Source organism: Bombyx mandarina, chromosome 05 (assembly GCF_030267445.1).
Source record: "Bombyx mandarina strain Sakado chromosome 05, ASM3026744v2".
Taxonomy (NCBI): Eukaryota; Metazoa; Arthropoda; class Insecta; order Lepidoptera; family Bombycidae; genus Bombyx; species Bombyx mandarina.
The window spans coordinates 4,028,823-4,045,059 of NC_143212.1; the positions used below are offsets into that span (position 1 = coordinate 4,028,823).

The 16,237-nt window shown below is 37.8% G+C and overlaps 1 protein-coding gene across 6 annotated transcripts in view; it reads left to right on the forward strand.

The window, feature by feature from the left end:
- Obsc (Obscurin) overlaps positions 1-16,237 on the forward strand; it is a 125,004-nt gene that overhangs the window by 47,905 nt on the left and 60,862 nt on the right. For all 6 annotated transcript variants that reach the window (XM_028178321.2, XM_089727321.1, XM_089727320.1 and 3 more), the window contains exons 7-9: positions 14,042-14,134; positions 14,904-15,206; positions 16,035-16,188. In XM_028178321.2, the coding sequence (XP_028034122.2) occupies positions 14,042-14,134; positions 14,904-15,206; positions 16,035-16,188 (550 nt within the window). The remainder of the gene's footprint in view (positions 1-14,041; positions 14,135-14,903; positions 15,207-16,034; positions 16,189-16,237) is intronic.

Consider the following 16,237-nt stretch of genomic DNA (forward strand, 5'->3'; position numbering starts at 1 on the left):
CATCTCAGCAATAAATAAAAAAACGTACCATCCGGCTTTGGAATGAGCTCCCCTCCACGGATTAACCACTTATGAACTTTACCGTCATTTACCATCGTATTAGTCAAAGATATCAAGAAACAATCCAGACGGCAAAGCTCATCGTAAAAATCCGCAAAACGTTCCATCATTTCGCCGTGATATTGGAAGGCGTTTTTAAACTGGGCATCGCGCCAAGAACCAGAATAGTTTGCGTGCCGGCCGCACCTCGGCGCGATCTCTGTCGGCTCGCGTCAGAATGAGGCCGATCGCCTGAATAACTCGACAACGATAACATTTTAATATTAGACGTCGATTGCAAGAATTGATTGGATTTTGGGGGAATAATCTCTCATCTAATGCTTACTTTTTGGAATATCCAATGATTCCTCTTGGAAGTAGGCACCGTAGAATTTGGTAGAACAATAAAATTTGGACAAGTTATTTTACCTATGCATTACCTATGCTAGTAGCCTCAAAGAGTAATACTAGCTTCACCGAACATGTGGTCGAGTTCACGGGACTCGCCCTGGTGAATTAGCCCTCGCAAAGGCAGCGCTTCGCTAAATCTACCACCGGTTTGAAATCGCAACCCACCGAGAAGATTCGGCGAGAAATTCAGTGGGCTACGTTTTGTAACAACTAATTTGTTATTTATAGTCTCGAGTTTTAGGCAATTAAATTTCGAAGTCACTCAGTAGCCGGGATTCATGTAATCTAACTGAGTCGAGCTTTTTAAATACTGGTGGTGAGGTCGTAAGGTTCAGTTTGGTTTGTGCCGGCGGATCAGTTAGAGAAACACGTCTTTCCTTCGTAAATGTATATTGACAACTACCGCTTAATCGTAAAGTTAATTGAGAATTGAAAGGTACTTTTCTGAGTAGAACAATCGCTACATATTACCAGGCTATCGTCCCGATTTCACTGACGTTCAGTTTCTAACTCAAAAATAATGGAACACGTTGTAATTTCCCGGAATGGAGCGTCACTTGTACCAACCACTCTTTAGTCCGTAAACTACCAGTGCTATAGAAACACTCACTATAGTAAGTATGCGATTTCCTCTTCTCAGTCACTTGCACTTTTGACAGAGTAGTCGTGGTCATCATTGTGTATGTATTTTTACTGGTGGTAGGACCTCTTGTGAGTCCGCACGGGTAGGTACCACCGCCCCTCCTGTTTCTGCCGTGAAGCAGTAATGCGTTTTGGTTTGAAGGGTGGGGCAGCCATTGCAGCGTTGTAACTACTGAGACCTTAGAACTTATATCTCAAGGTGTGTGGCGCATTTACGTTGTAGATGTCTATGGGCTCCAGTAACCATTTAACACCAGGTGGGCTGTGAGCTCGTCCACACATCTAAGCAATAAATAAATAAAAGTGATGGTAGATAAAAACGATCCATCCTGGATAGGATTTACGTAGTATCCGATTTCAATGAACGCTTACATTGTAGTACTACTAAATTTAAAGTCAATCGGAGAGATACTTTTAGACATTTCGTTATTTAAAAATGTGAATAAAAGTCATGTCTTAGAAGAAATATCAGATCCTTTACACTGCTCCCCAAAAGACTGTTTCCTATCTGAATTAAACATGATGATAGTACTAAGCAGGCTGTAGTATACAAATTAATAAATACTGCGAAATTAGAGATTCTCCCTTCGTAGAGAAAGTCGCCCTCCTCAAACGAGGCTTTATGAACACTTTATAGCGGCCAGACTATGCCTTCGTGAGTGTCGGTATTAACTGGCTAGGGTAATCTCAACAAGAGGAGGTTCCCAATCATCTATCTTTAACAGCAATAAAAAGGGTCGTCTGTTTAGACACGTACGTTCGAGCGGCTTGGCTCTGCCCCTGGCATTGCTGAAGTCCATGGGCGACGGTAACCACTCACCATCAGGTTGGCCGTATGCTCGTCTGGCTACAAGGACAATAAAAAAAAAAACACGAGCACACCAAATGTCTGTAGTACTTGCCTGCTAGATTAAGGACGATTCCTAAGAGCTAGTTTGAGTACTTAACGGTAGGCAGCGGCTTTGCTCTGAACCTGGCATTGCTGACGACCATGGGCGACGGTGATCACTCACCATCAGGTGGGCCGTATGCTCGTGTGCCTATAGGGGAATAAAAAAGCTAGTCTTTCAGATAATGTCCAGAGACGAATAATAGTTTTTATATAACTAGTGGTCCCCCGGTAGTTGAAATTCGACTATAATTTATTGAAATTATAAGTTTGTACACTATTAAGACTCTGTTGTCAAATAAAACACTTCCATAATCACAGATAACGCCAAGACTACACTTTAGACAAATATTAAATTAAAGACAAACAATATTTAATCTATTCTCAATTTGACCACAGACTATAAGTAATAAGAAAAGTTTTTGCTTCACTTAATAATATATAGATTATCGAGCAAGTTCGTGCGGGTTTTTTATTGTTCAAGAGCGTAGCAAAGAGCTGTCTGATTCGACAAGAAACATATGTAGCTAACAGTGCCAACTTATTTTACTGTGAAACGAATTTCGATAAAGGTTTGCAGTAGCTATGAACGATGATAACAACAATCCTACGAGCCATCATTTGTTTCACTCCGAACACTTCGTTATCAACAAACATTCAGACTGATAGTTTGGTTTGACCAAATTAGTTCTTACTAATCCCTATCATATATTGACGGCAAGCGTTTTTTATTGCGGCCGTGAAGCAGTAATGCGTTTCGGTTTGAAGGGTGGGGCAGCCGTTATAACTATATTGAGATCTTAGAACTTATATCTCAAGGTGGGTGGCGGATTTACGTTGTAGATGTCCATGGGCTCCAGTAACCACTTAACACCAGGTACGCTGTGAACTCGTCCACCCATGTAAGCAATAAAAAAAAAAGGCGTACCTGCCGGTTTCTGATCCTCCAGATCCACTTACAGTGCTTTTATGTACCTCAAGCAACCCCTCGAAGTTATCAGAAAAGGTAGGAAAAAGCGGTTTGAAAAGCGTTGCAACCATACGGCGCCGCGGCGCTCTCACTATTCTTTAGTCGCCAATTTTCTCTTTTTATTATTTTTTCTGCAATATCCCCGGATCCTATTGTTTTATTGTCAGTTGTGATTGATTTAATTAAACATTACATCTATACTAATATTATGAAGAGGAAATATTTATTTGTTTGTTTGTTTTGAATAGGCTCCGAAACTACTGAACCGATTTGAGAAATTCTTTCACTGTTTGGAAGCTACACTATTCCCGAGTGACATAGGCTATAATCTTTTTTGAAAAAATTAGGGATCTTTACTAAAACTCTAATAATGATAAAATTACCTAAAATATTATTTATATCGCGTGCCCTTCGAAAACTATTGATGATGAATAAAATATTGTGTACTACGACTTTGTAGAACACATTATTATTTACAAAAAGTGTCACGATAGCATATTACAGCTATGCCGCAATAAGTGTTCTTTTATTTAAAAAAATAAAACAACATCAAATATCGTTGAAGTTTTTGTTAAAGACCCGGGCGGAGCCGGAGCGGGCCGCTAGTCGTTCATATTATTGTTTTTACGAAATAGTAAACGATGCTTTTACCTTTTTTTTTATTGCTCAGATAACTGGAGCTCATGACTCACCTGGCGTTAACCGGTCACCTGAGTCCATGGACATCAACAATATAAATGCTTCGGCTCACCTTGAAACATGAGTTCAAGTTTCAATTTTTACATTACAACGGCTGCCACAACCTTTAAACCGAAATGCTTTACTATGCCGCGGCAGAAATAGGCAGGATGTTGGTACCTACCCATGTGGGATCACAAGACGTCCTATCGCCAGTAATTACGCACATTATAATTTTGCGGGTTTGATTTTTATTACACGATGTTATTCCTTCACCGTGGAAGTCAACCGTGATCATTTGTTGAGGACGTGTTTCATTAGAAAAATTGGTACCCGCCGGCGGGATTCGAACACCGGCACAGTCGCATCGCACCATACAAATGCACCGGACGTCTTATCCTTTAGGCCAGTTGACTTCATCGTGATGAATTTCGATTACAAGTCAATTAGAAAAAGAATCTTGTCGGTGGAAGCACCTCAATGAACGGTTCTATTTTTCCGCTGCGATTAAGTAATAAAAATATTTTAAATTTAAAAAAGTCTGTTGGCGAAAATTGTTCACTGAATGAAAAATATTATTAAAATTGTAGTCAGTCAATATGAAACGTCCACTCCAGTGGGCTAAAAGAATATTGTGTTCCTACGCATTAAACACTCGTCATTGCTGATTCAGATCCAGAAATAATCGTAAGTCAACACAACGCGACTTGTGCACCTACATAATCATTTGTAATACCTATTTCCCGTGCGAGATTCTTGAAATTTCTGTGTAAACAGCAGTTAATTTGGACAAATGTCAGATTATCCCACAGGCCTTCCAACCTGTAGTGTCAAGTTATTGTTGTTATTATCATAAGGTACTCCGCTGGTACATAGGTCCCTCAGAAGCTGTTTCCACTTGACCCTGTCTTGCGCTTGCTCCTTGATATCACTCCAAGTCAGTCCGGCAGTCCTCATCTCAGTGTTAAATGGTTATCCAGAAACCCACAGAAATAACGTGGTGAATGCCATCACACAAAAACGTCCAGGGGAACATTTGGTGTGATCGGTAAAATCATTTCACAAAAAGCAATCAACGTATCATGTCTTCTTTTTACACTACACAGCTACACTCTGGTAGAGAGGTCGAGGTAATTATATTTTTGTTGACGAGTTGTACAAGACGGTGCCATTCTTATTTTCCAGCTGTGCATTGCACACAATTTTTGTTCAAGGATCCTCTCGACAAGCCGAAATTATTTTCGACGCTTGAGCTCAAAAGTAAAGCGGAAAGGACACTTCAGAAGGGCACCAATGTTTCATACAAGTCAAGAAACTAATTGTGTAACCTTTTCTAAAGGCATGTCGAATTATATGCACCAATTTAGTAACATTTGTGCACTGTTACTTTATTTAGTTGCTAAATACCTGAAACTGTTATACAGTACTGTGTATATTGATAGTTACATCTAATTTTTGACTGTTTAATACCAACAAAGTCTTTGGGCAGAACGATCGTCAGTCGACGAAAATTTAAAGGATTTGTTTCTTACTATTTCAACTCCATAGCCCTACAAATGCAGTGAAATAATCCTTGGAACTGGAGCGTCTTATTTCATTATGGTATAAATAATATCTATTTCCTTCGATCTAGAAATCGTTTTACCAGTAGCTAACTTGAAAACCGGCTTTTATATAATTAGGAACTTTGAACGTACATAAACTTTGTAGCAAAAGGGATAGTAAGGTATCCCTAGTAGTAGTAAATACTCCAGCGAGGCCCTGGAGAACTGACGCGGAGAAGAGTTTCGCGTGAACAGTAATTGCTCGCGAGTCAGTCGATGCTAAGCTCAAAGATAGGGTTGAGGTGGCTTTTTTATGTTTTTAAATATATACTAATCCATAAAATTCCCAAAAAGTAGTAATTACGCAAATCGTTATCAAACGACGTGGCTTTTTACCATGGTGGTATATATAACTTATATCTTCTACTCCAGGGTTAAGCCATACTAGTAGCGAGTCATATCTGTGTGCTTAGTACGGATTTTTTTTAACTTCTCGATCGCGTAAAAGTTAACTCAGATCTGTAAAGAGTTGGAACAGCTTCCCTTCTTTTCTTATTTTTATTGCTTAGATGGGCGGACGAGCTCACAGCCCACCTGGTGTTAAGTGGTTACTGGAGCCCATAGACATCTACGACATAAATGCGCCACCCACCTTGAGACATAAATTCTAAGGTCTCAAGTATAGTTACAACGGCTGCGCCACCCTTCAAACCGAAACGCATTACTGCTTCACGGCCGAAATAGGCGGATGTTGGTACCCACCCGCGCGGACTCACAAGAGGTTCTACCACCAGTTCGTTTGCCGCTAAGGGCGCTGTTTCAACTTCATACAAATTTGAGTTAACTTTTACGCGATCGAGAAGTTAAGATACTCGCACTAAGCATATTGGAGTTTATGCGTTTATTACTTCCGAAAGCAGATACGGCGTACGTGATGCTCAGTGACTAATTCCGAACAATCACTTATGATATATTTTTTCCACATAAAACGTTTATAAAGCACCAATTATGTGGAACCAACAAAGCGTGCTCCCTCCGCGTTCTATAAATTCGAAAGTATACAAAAGTCGTCATTAAACAATTTAAGGAAACCTTTCTAAATTAATGAGCGTGTAATTTTGTTAATGAGAAATTAAGAGGGATGTTTACGCTGAGGTTTGTTTTTTAACCTTGAAGGTCGAGCTGGAGTTGACCGTCAGAATTCCTCGATTGATAACAAGCGCGTCACCTCAGCAATTGCGTTATCCACTGAAATCCATCGTTTGGTGGTGTTCTAAGTTTAGCCGGCGCTCGGTCCGGTACCGGCTGAGGAGCAGTCGCTTGGGATCCGCGGCAGCGTCCACCTCGCTCCCTCCAGCGCTATACGACCTCCGACCACTCGTCTGAGTGAAGTGTGTGATGTGATTGTGTTTCTTGTGATACCTTAATACGAACAGGTACGAAGCTCTCGTCTCAATTAGTGTACGTATAAATAGAACGGTTGACGGCTTGGTATCGGTGATTCTTTCTTCAACATTCAATGTTACGTGGTGGTGTTGTGTTACGGGAGTCGTCTGGTTTATTTCTAGTGATGCGTGGGTGTTTGTTCGTGTCCGCTGTAACGTTGTTTTTCAGCTTGTCCGCTTTTTGTATTCGATGCTTAGGTGATCGCGGAGGACGCCTCCCACTGATCCATCGGATGACCTTGACCTATATTTAAGTTAACATTTAAGGATCAGACCATCGAAGAGAGCAATAACGTTTCTTTTTCCGTTGATTCTAGACTGTCTATGTACATATGATTATATTATCCGTTTAATTAATCAGTTACTTTTTTTATAGTAATATATATCAGCCCACTGTTACTTTTTTTTTGTTATTGCTTAGATTGGTGGACGAGCTCACAGCACACCTGGTGTTAAGTGGTTACTAGAGCCCATAGACATCTACAACGTTAATGCGCCACCCACCTTGAGATATAAGTTCTAAGGTCTCAAGTATAGTTACAACGGCTGCTCCACCCTTCAAACCGAAACGCATTACTGCTTCACAGCAGAAATAGGCATTACCTACCCGCGAGGACTCACAAGAGGTCCTACCTCCAGTAAAAAGAGCACTACTACAATTTCTAAATTACCATATCTTTGTCTTGTGCTAAATAAATGAAAAATATAAATACATATATACATATACCTACTTTATAGCGTTTGAATTAACAGTCAAATAAACACAAGCTTCCTGTGTTTCCGTTCGGCATAACACATTCAACTCTATCCTCAGAATCTAGCTAATGGAGTCAAGGCTTTCTCACTATATTCGCAGTTTATAATGTACTTGCGCAGCGACCGATTTTAATGACCTCTCGCCAATTGGACGTTAAGATTACGTTGTTTGTTTCTCGAGAATAATAATTATTGTTTTTTATGAAGTACCTATTTAAGAAGTAAGCCGTACTCGCCCGCTTCGCTGGGCATTTAAAATTAACATTATTATTTATTATTATTAGGGAGTCCAACACTCATTTAAATATTAGCCTATCCATTAAGTACATGTATTTTCTACATGGATACCAAGTTTCAAGTCAATCGGTTCAGTAGTTATAACGGAACATCCATAAAAACCACTGTAGATTTATATATTAGTATAGAGTATAGATTTAGTGGGTGGTAAACTTTACGTAGCCAATAAAAAACTCACAAGATGTCAAGCGAACGCAGTCACAAGTAATAAATATTTTGTTCGAGGTAAACCGTCTCGGTGAGGCAATAGAGGCCTTATGAAAATCTCGCATGTTTTAAAATACTTTTTGAAACTCGATATATTATTATAGCGGTACCTGTCAATCTTCGAATTTACGTCGTGGACATGAGAAATGCGCTGGAAATCGTTGATTTTATATTTATCTATGACATGACAACCCTGAAATATTACCTTTTTTTTTTTTATTGCTGAGATGTGTGGACGATCGTGTGTAACCTGGTGTTAAGTGGTTACTGGAGCCCATAGACATCTATAACGTAAATGCGCCACACATCTTGAGATATAGTTCTAAGGTCTCATTATTGTCACAACGGCTACCCCACCCTTCAAACCGAAACGCATTACTGCTTCACGGCAGAAATAGGCGGGGCGGTGGTACCTACCCGCGCGAACTCACAAGAGGTCCTACCACCAGTAATTACGCAAATTATAATTTTGCGGGTTTGATTTTTATTACACGATGTTATTCCTTCACCGTGGAAGTCAATCGTGAACATTTGTTAAGTACGTATTTCATTAGAAAAATTGGGTACCCGCCTGCGAGATTCGAACACTGGTGCATCGCTCGATACGAATGCACCGGACGTCTTATCCTTTAGGCCACGACGACTTCTCTTTAGTCGTAAACAGGAGACAAAGTCTCCACGGGTACTTATGAGCTGTTTAGAGTCTTTCTTTATTTAATCCAGTGAGAGAACCACCCAAACATTATTTACTAAGAGCTCTGTCAGTAGAAAAACCATACAAAACCATTTCTAGGTTTTGTAAATAATCTGAAAGAATGAAAATGTCAAACCTTTTAGGCGGTTTTTTGGAACACCTTAATTATCTATTTAGAATTGAACTAAGATCCCAATTAATAAATAAATAAAACAGATAGTCCATGTTTTATTTAGGAAGGTATTTTATAAACTTTAAAACAAACATGAAAATGTAATGTTCAGAATTTTGATTATTTGCCAGCAAATCTTGGCGGATCAATGCATTCTGTTGAAAACTTTCAAATGCCAATTTCTAGTTTAATTATTTAGCGGTCCCTTTGTGAAATTTCTCACGGAAAATCATATACCTATGGAATATAAGGTCTGTGGACGAAATAGCTATCAACATAAAAAGTTTGAAAATCATCAAAACCAGCACCTGAACATATCTGACACAAGTAATTATGATTTAAAACTTTATAAAAAATTGGTATTTACCTACAAAATTGCCCTTTAGTAAATATTATTAAAAACCTTTTTTTTCTTTTTTTTTCTATCAATCAAAAAATGCACCGTGGTATCGACAGATCTCTGCCAGCGCACTGGTAATTTTTTCAATGTATTCCATTGAATAAGTCAGCGCTAACAAACTCTTTAATGACATTTTGTACCAGCTTTCGGGGTATAGATTTTTTTTCCTGTCAAGAAGTTGGCCGAACATTCTAAATATTAGAAGTCTATCGGCGAAGGTGTGGTACGTAGAACGGTGGATGCCGTAAAATTTTCAACCCTTGCTTTTGTTTAGAGACTGTTTGTTGTTTCCCATAGGGTCGAGAGTTGTATGTAGTATAGGAGTAGCGGAGACGAGCTACCAACCAAGGATAGGAGATTCGCCAGCTTCTCCATTATTATGTCGAATTCCTCACTATACACCCGTAGTAAGGCTGATGCCGTTTTGTAAGAAGCTGTAATTAATTATATTGCCACTAGACCAACGCGGGAGGCCACCAATGCGGTGGACCGACCAAATTAAAACTGCAGTGGGAGGTCCCCTAAATGAGTGCAGTAGAATGGCCTCGAGCAGGGAGAGATGGCGCGACATCGTGAGACGCATCAAGTCTGCCCCTTCCAACACTACATGACGATCATGACCACTCTGTCAAGAGTGACACGACTGAGAAGAAGAATACCAACAGTGACCATGACTTTTTTAGGGATTATTATCGTTTGGGGCATTGCTTACGCGGTGAACCTGGACCAAACCAATATGATGACCACCTATCATTATTAAAAAGAATCTATTTCTCATCTCAAGTGATAATACGGCTCAAAATCCCTTCGTTCCTGTGTCTGTTAAGCTACGTAAGGCATACCTTAGTTCATCCAGCTGGCAGCATCGTTGAGAGCGGCACCTACTTATCATGTTTTTTTATCGTTTTATGAGCCGATTGTGCTACTTTTCTACCGCGACGGAACTTGTATTCCATAATTACTCGTATTTTTATCGTGTCCGTATTGATATGTTACAATTGTAGTGAAAACGTAACACTAACCAATTGAGGTTGAATGTCTGAGCTTAAAATTTATTGCCAGCCTCACGTAATTTACGTTACAAGTGGCCAGTATTGTAAAATGGCAACTTCCTAAGTAAATACCTAATATTGGGACTTTTTAGCGGGAACGCGAGGAGTGAAGTTGTGTGATTTGTTTTATTTTGTTAATTTAGTGTTTCTTCGGGTTTAAATGTGTAATAACGGTGGTTTATTAACTGTTTTATATCTGTGAAAGTGCACAAATGTGGGAAAATGAAACAAAGCCGCTGGACGTAACTTCTCGGGACCCTCCCAAAAAGTCCACTGAAAAAATCTCAGTAAATGGCCACCATTTTACTGAGATTATATTTCATTCCATATCATCTCATCGCATCTCATTTAATTTCATCCCAGTTGATTAATGTCACAAATTAATTGTCTTCGTTTCATTTCATTTCACTCAATATTATCATTTTTCATAAAAATAAGAACATAAATTAAAATAAGACATGACTTAAAGGTCTTTGTTACCAGGTCATAAAATCTCTATAATTTTTTTTTACCTAATATTGAAATCAATAGCTGATGAATTGTGAAAAATAGGCTTTTAATGTCCAAAAAAGATTCTCTCTCCCTCTTTCCAACAATCACTTTAAATTTTCTTAAATTTTTTGACAGCTTTCATTTTTTCGAATGGCGAATTAATGATTAAAGTCCATCAGTGTTATCTTTTTAAATTTGCTGTTCTATTGATTAATGGATTTCTGTATCTGCAAAGCCTTATTTGTATCCTGGTTATTTATTTATGATTAGTTTACACTTTTCATTAAGAGCCAAATAAAATTGCGTTACAATCAAATCCACATTAACAAACAACTGAAAGTGATTGTCATTATGGTGATGTAATAATCGCCAACTTCATAATATTCAGTTTATAAACGAATAAACCTTTGTTCAGTCCCTAAAATTATAATAAAGAAATCGTGTTTTTTAACGCTTCTTAGTCTTTCTTAGTTTTGGTCTCTACATAACTTTAAAAATGTTGTCATGACAGACATCAACTCTCCTTTATTTTTTGAGCATTACTTATTATTTTTTACCGTTTTCTTTAGATAAGCTTCTGTATTATTTGCCCAAATATGATGTCCACGTTGTTTTGGAAACAACCACAAAAAATAACAAATACCGAAATGTATTTGGTATTTTTGTGGTTGTGTTAGTTAATTAATTCGAAAATTAAATATCTAGTTACCAAAAATACGTGTTTCTTTAAAAATACAGTTAGCTTGATCTCAAAGTTCAAATGGTCTCAAATTATATTATTAAACTTCATTAAAAACAACTCAGGCACCAATCCACTAGAAAACTTATTTTTGACGTGTTATTTCTTTCATATTCAGTTCCACATTCTATTAAATAATTTTGTCCCTTAAAACAGCGGTCCGTATTTTGTTCTATTCATTTTACGTGAGCTATCGCTTTCGTAATAAGTGAAAAAGGGATACTTCGGAATATATAATACTAGAATATATATTTTCTTAGCTCACCTTGGGATACGAACGTAAATTCATATGCATTCTTAAGATTCTGTTTTAAATCTACGACGCCTCGATAAACTTAAAACGTGTCCCAATTTCAACGTCTGGCTTAAATTCAATTATGTTGACGTCACCTTTAATTTCCCAAAATTTATATCTTATTAGATGTATTTATTTTGATTTCAATCTAAATCACTATTTTAAATTTAAGCGAAACGTCCAGATTAGATGATTTAATGGGGCATGCTGTGTTTTTTGCGTCAACGTAACATTCTGGAACGGTTGGTTGGATCGTACATATTAGCGCTCGCACCGCGACGTTAGCCCACTGAGTTTCTCGCCGGATCTTCTCAGTGGGTCGCGATTCCGATCCGGTGGTAGATTCTGCGAAGCACTGTTCTTGCTAGGGCCAATGTTAGCAACACCTCCGGTTTGAGCCCCGAGAGCTCACCCACACGCTAGGATAACGCTGATATAGCTTCTCAAGGCTATTAGCATAGCTAGGAACAAAAAAACCGCGACGTGCATACTAACCGCTACGTGCATCCATGGGGCGCAGTGCAAGTTACAATAGTGGATAAGACAATGGTCTCAATTCACTCAATTCCAATTTCATCTTAAACTGTGTGACGCTATTCAACTTCTTTCACATATTTTACAAAACCAAAGACCCATGCAATAATGTTTCAATAGTTTGTAGCTTGAAACTATTTGAATATTTAAATAGAATTTATATTTGCTACACGAAATAATAACTGGAAACGAATCACGCACGGTCATCCGGCCCCAAATTAGGATTCCCTTTTTTATGGGTACCAGAGACTGACATACATACTTATTTACGGTTAAATATGTAAATAAATACGTACATAAATAGATATTATACACTCACATAAAGAGCAAACAAACCTGTTCATCCCAAGAATCTTTGCCTGATGTGGAAATTGAACCCACGACCCTCGGCGCAATAGTCAGGTACGCTAATTGCGGCACCACCGAGTCAGTGAGCCATATGAATTAAAAACATTTGAAAAAATGGTTGTTTAATAGTGGGGCAGCCGTTTTAACTATAGTTGTAACTTATATATGTTGTAACTTATATATGAAACCTTAGAACTTATATCTCAAGGTGTGTGGCACATTTACGTTGTAGATGTCTATGGGCTCCAGTAACCACTTAACACCAAGTGGGCTGTGAGCTCGTCCACACATCTAAGCAATAAAAAAATAAAAAAAAGATTATAAAAAATAATTTAACTTAATTGAAATTAGAAGTATCTATACTAGCATATAAATCTACAGTGGTTTATATGGATCTTCCGTTATAACTAATGAACCGATTGACTTGAAACTTGGTACCTATCCATGTAGAAAATACATGTACTTAATGGATAGGCTAATATTTATATGAGTGTTGGACTCCCTAATAATAATGACATTGAATAATAATGTTAATTTTAAATGCCCAGCGAAGCGGGCGAGTACGGCTAGTGGGTTATAAATCTAATAACACTGCGAACAACGTGAATTTAAAATTTAAGAAAAGGCGTTGAATGTCTATAGAACAGGATTCATAAAACAAATAACTTTGTTTGATGAAAGATCTATTTACGGATTCTTCCAGCGGTTTGTCGCATTTTTACGAGTATACCGAATTAAAAGAATTCAGTTTTAGATAATTTAATTTTAGTATCGATGCGACGAGAAGGTTAACGCTCTTGATCAAGGTCATTACGAAAATAAACATCATCCTTGGCGCGGTATTGTTATACATTAAATATATGTAACACACATAAAAAACATGTCTACATTAAAATATATAAATTGGAACGTTTCAAAATTATGTAATTTGAAACAATTCAGGGATCCAGAATTCTATTGGTTACTGGCTGCAAATCATCTTTTCTCCTTTAATTTTATTTCGCATTTGATAGGTACTTACTTTTAGTTAAATCGTAGATATTTTCTTGTTTTTGGAAAAAAATATATAACTACATTTATTACTGGTGGTAAGACGTCTCATGAGTCCGCACGGGTAGGTAACCACCGCCCTGCCTATTTCTGCCGTGAAGCAGTAATGCGTTTCGGTTTGAAGGGCGGGGCAGTCTTTGTAACTATACTGAGACCTTAGAGCTTATATCTCATGGTAGGTGGCGCATTTACGTTGTAGATGTCTATGGACTCCAGTAACAACTTAACACCAGGTGGGCAGTGAGCTCGTCCACCCATTTAAAAATAAATTAAAAAGATACACAAATTATAGTCGTTTTTAATTTTTGACTAGATCATGTTTTAAAAATCACACCAGAACCGAACTTCTCTTGTCAGAATTGGGTTTTAGTAAATGTTAACTTACAGGATCTAGCAGACAGTCTCGGCGACGATAAGGGTATAACTGAACATCTAAAGCTTCCGATACAAAGGATCAACGACTACCAGCTTCTTCTGAAGGTAAATTCACCATGAGATATAGAATTATATAATTTTAGACTTTTTGGCAACAGCATGAGCTTTATGATAGATAGGGGATGGACCAGACAGGTTGGTATTGAATCTAAGATACGATTATGATGACTTAAATTTTAGTTGAACCGCTACATGGCACCATTTATTGAATGCAGCTGGTTTTTGGTTGTTACAGACACCAAACCCACTTTGATATTTGACATAAAAGCCTTTGTTTTATTACAGTCTGTTTACAGTGACTTTGTTTAAAAATCTTCTTTACTAAGGCGATGTAAGAACGAGTTTTTTTTAAATATTCAGTTAATAAAAAATAGTAAGAGAGAATTTATCATTTGCAGTTAACTAAATATCATATTTTACCCATTTGATTTGTTACTGTTTGCCTTAGCTTTCTTTACTCATGCTCGTCTTCTTTTTCTTTGTCTCCGCCTTATCCCACTAAGTGGAGTCGGCACAGCCAAATTTTTTATTCCATTCTCCTCTATCCATTGTCGTCTCAGCACTCACACCTCTCTTGCTCTCATATCGTCATTCACACACTCCATCCATGTCTTCTTTGGTCGACCTCTTCCCCCTCTCCCTTGCACTACCATTTCCATACATCAAGTCACGTGCATCTCCTCTCTATACATCACCTGTCTATACCACGCTAAACGTCCGCTCTTTAATTTGTCAATGACCGGGGCTACTTTCACACCTTCTCTCATATACTCATTCGTTATCGTGTAATCAACAATTGCATCATTTTATTCAGGAGCTAGTGAAGTATTCGAGACGTCTCGGAGAAGACTGTAACGACCTCCAGAAGGCTCTAGAACTATTTCTTGGCGTTCCGAATCGCGCCACTGACAACAAATTCTTAGCCTCCATCGAAGGATTTAGAGGCAACATCTATAAACTAGGAAGACTTCTCACCCACGACTGGTTTACCGTCACCGACCAGGAAGGCAGGACCAAGGATCGGTATCTTTTCCTCTTCAAAGCGAGGATCTTGGTCTGCAAAGTCAAGAGGATATCTGAGGACAGATCTGTCTTCGTTCTGAAGGATATCATCAAGGTAGTTTTATAAGCTTATACTTCGATTTTTCACTACGCAATGCTATTCCTTTCTCTGTGTGTGAAGATGTGTTCAGTACGTATTTACTTTGAACGACTGGATTATTCTTGATGTGGGTAAAGTCAATAAAATCGCCAGCATTTTTGCCAGAAAGCGATATTTTTAGATATAGCAATATCATATTGATTCCAGGTTCTTTGCGGGACTTTCTTCATTTCCCTTCGACAATTATCACAACAATTATCGTATAAGTTCCCTTAAAAATATTTCTTCTAGTTCTTTACTAATATTATTATTCTTTAAATTAGATTATTATTAGATACTAGATTAAATTAAAACAGCAACTATTCTAAATAAAGTATGACCGATTCTCGAAATAGAACGCATTAAAAAATATCCATTTGAAATTTGGAGTTACTCCAATGAAGTTTCAGCTTACAAAATAAGTTGGGCGTTTTGACATTGTCACTACTGACCTATAATATACATAATGATTCGTAATTTGAAATGAAAAGAAATAGTTTAATTTTTATTACAATAGAAACTAGTAATAGAGAAAATAACATTTAAATGACGCCCATGTCTAGTATAACTGAATCATTAATTACCTAAAAGCCATAGGATATAATTAACAATGAGCAATCGACTCCTAGGTTTATATTTGGAAGTCTTCATTATACCGGTGAATCTTCGACAATGTAGTGGTGCCTTTAAATCTAAAATACGGCTAAAAAACGGCTATAATTGTGGCGAATATTGAATTCTTTTAATTTTCTTTCTACTGCTGTTTATGTAGTTATATTTTGAATTGTTACCTCTGTATCTTAGCTCCCTGAAGTCGAACTAAAGGAAGTGACCGGAGAACCATTGAAGTTTGAACTTCGCCAGAAAAATCCACCGCTTGATTTGATCCTCGGTGCTCACAAGGAGCACGTGAAGAATACTTGGTTGGCTGAAATCAACAAACACGCTTCGGACATTGGTAAATATTGGCTTACACTAATGGCCACGCGCACTCGTACCATGCAACA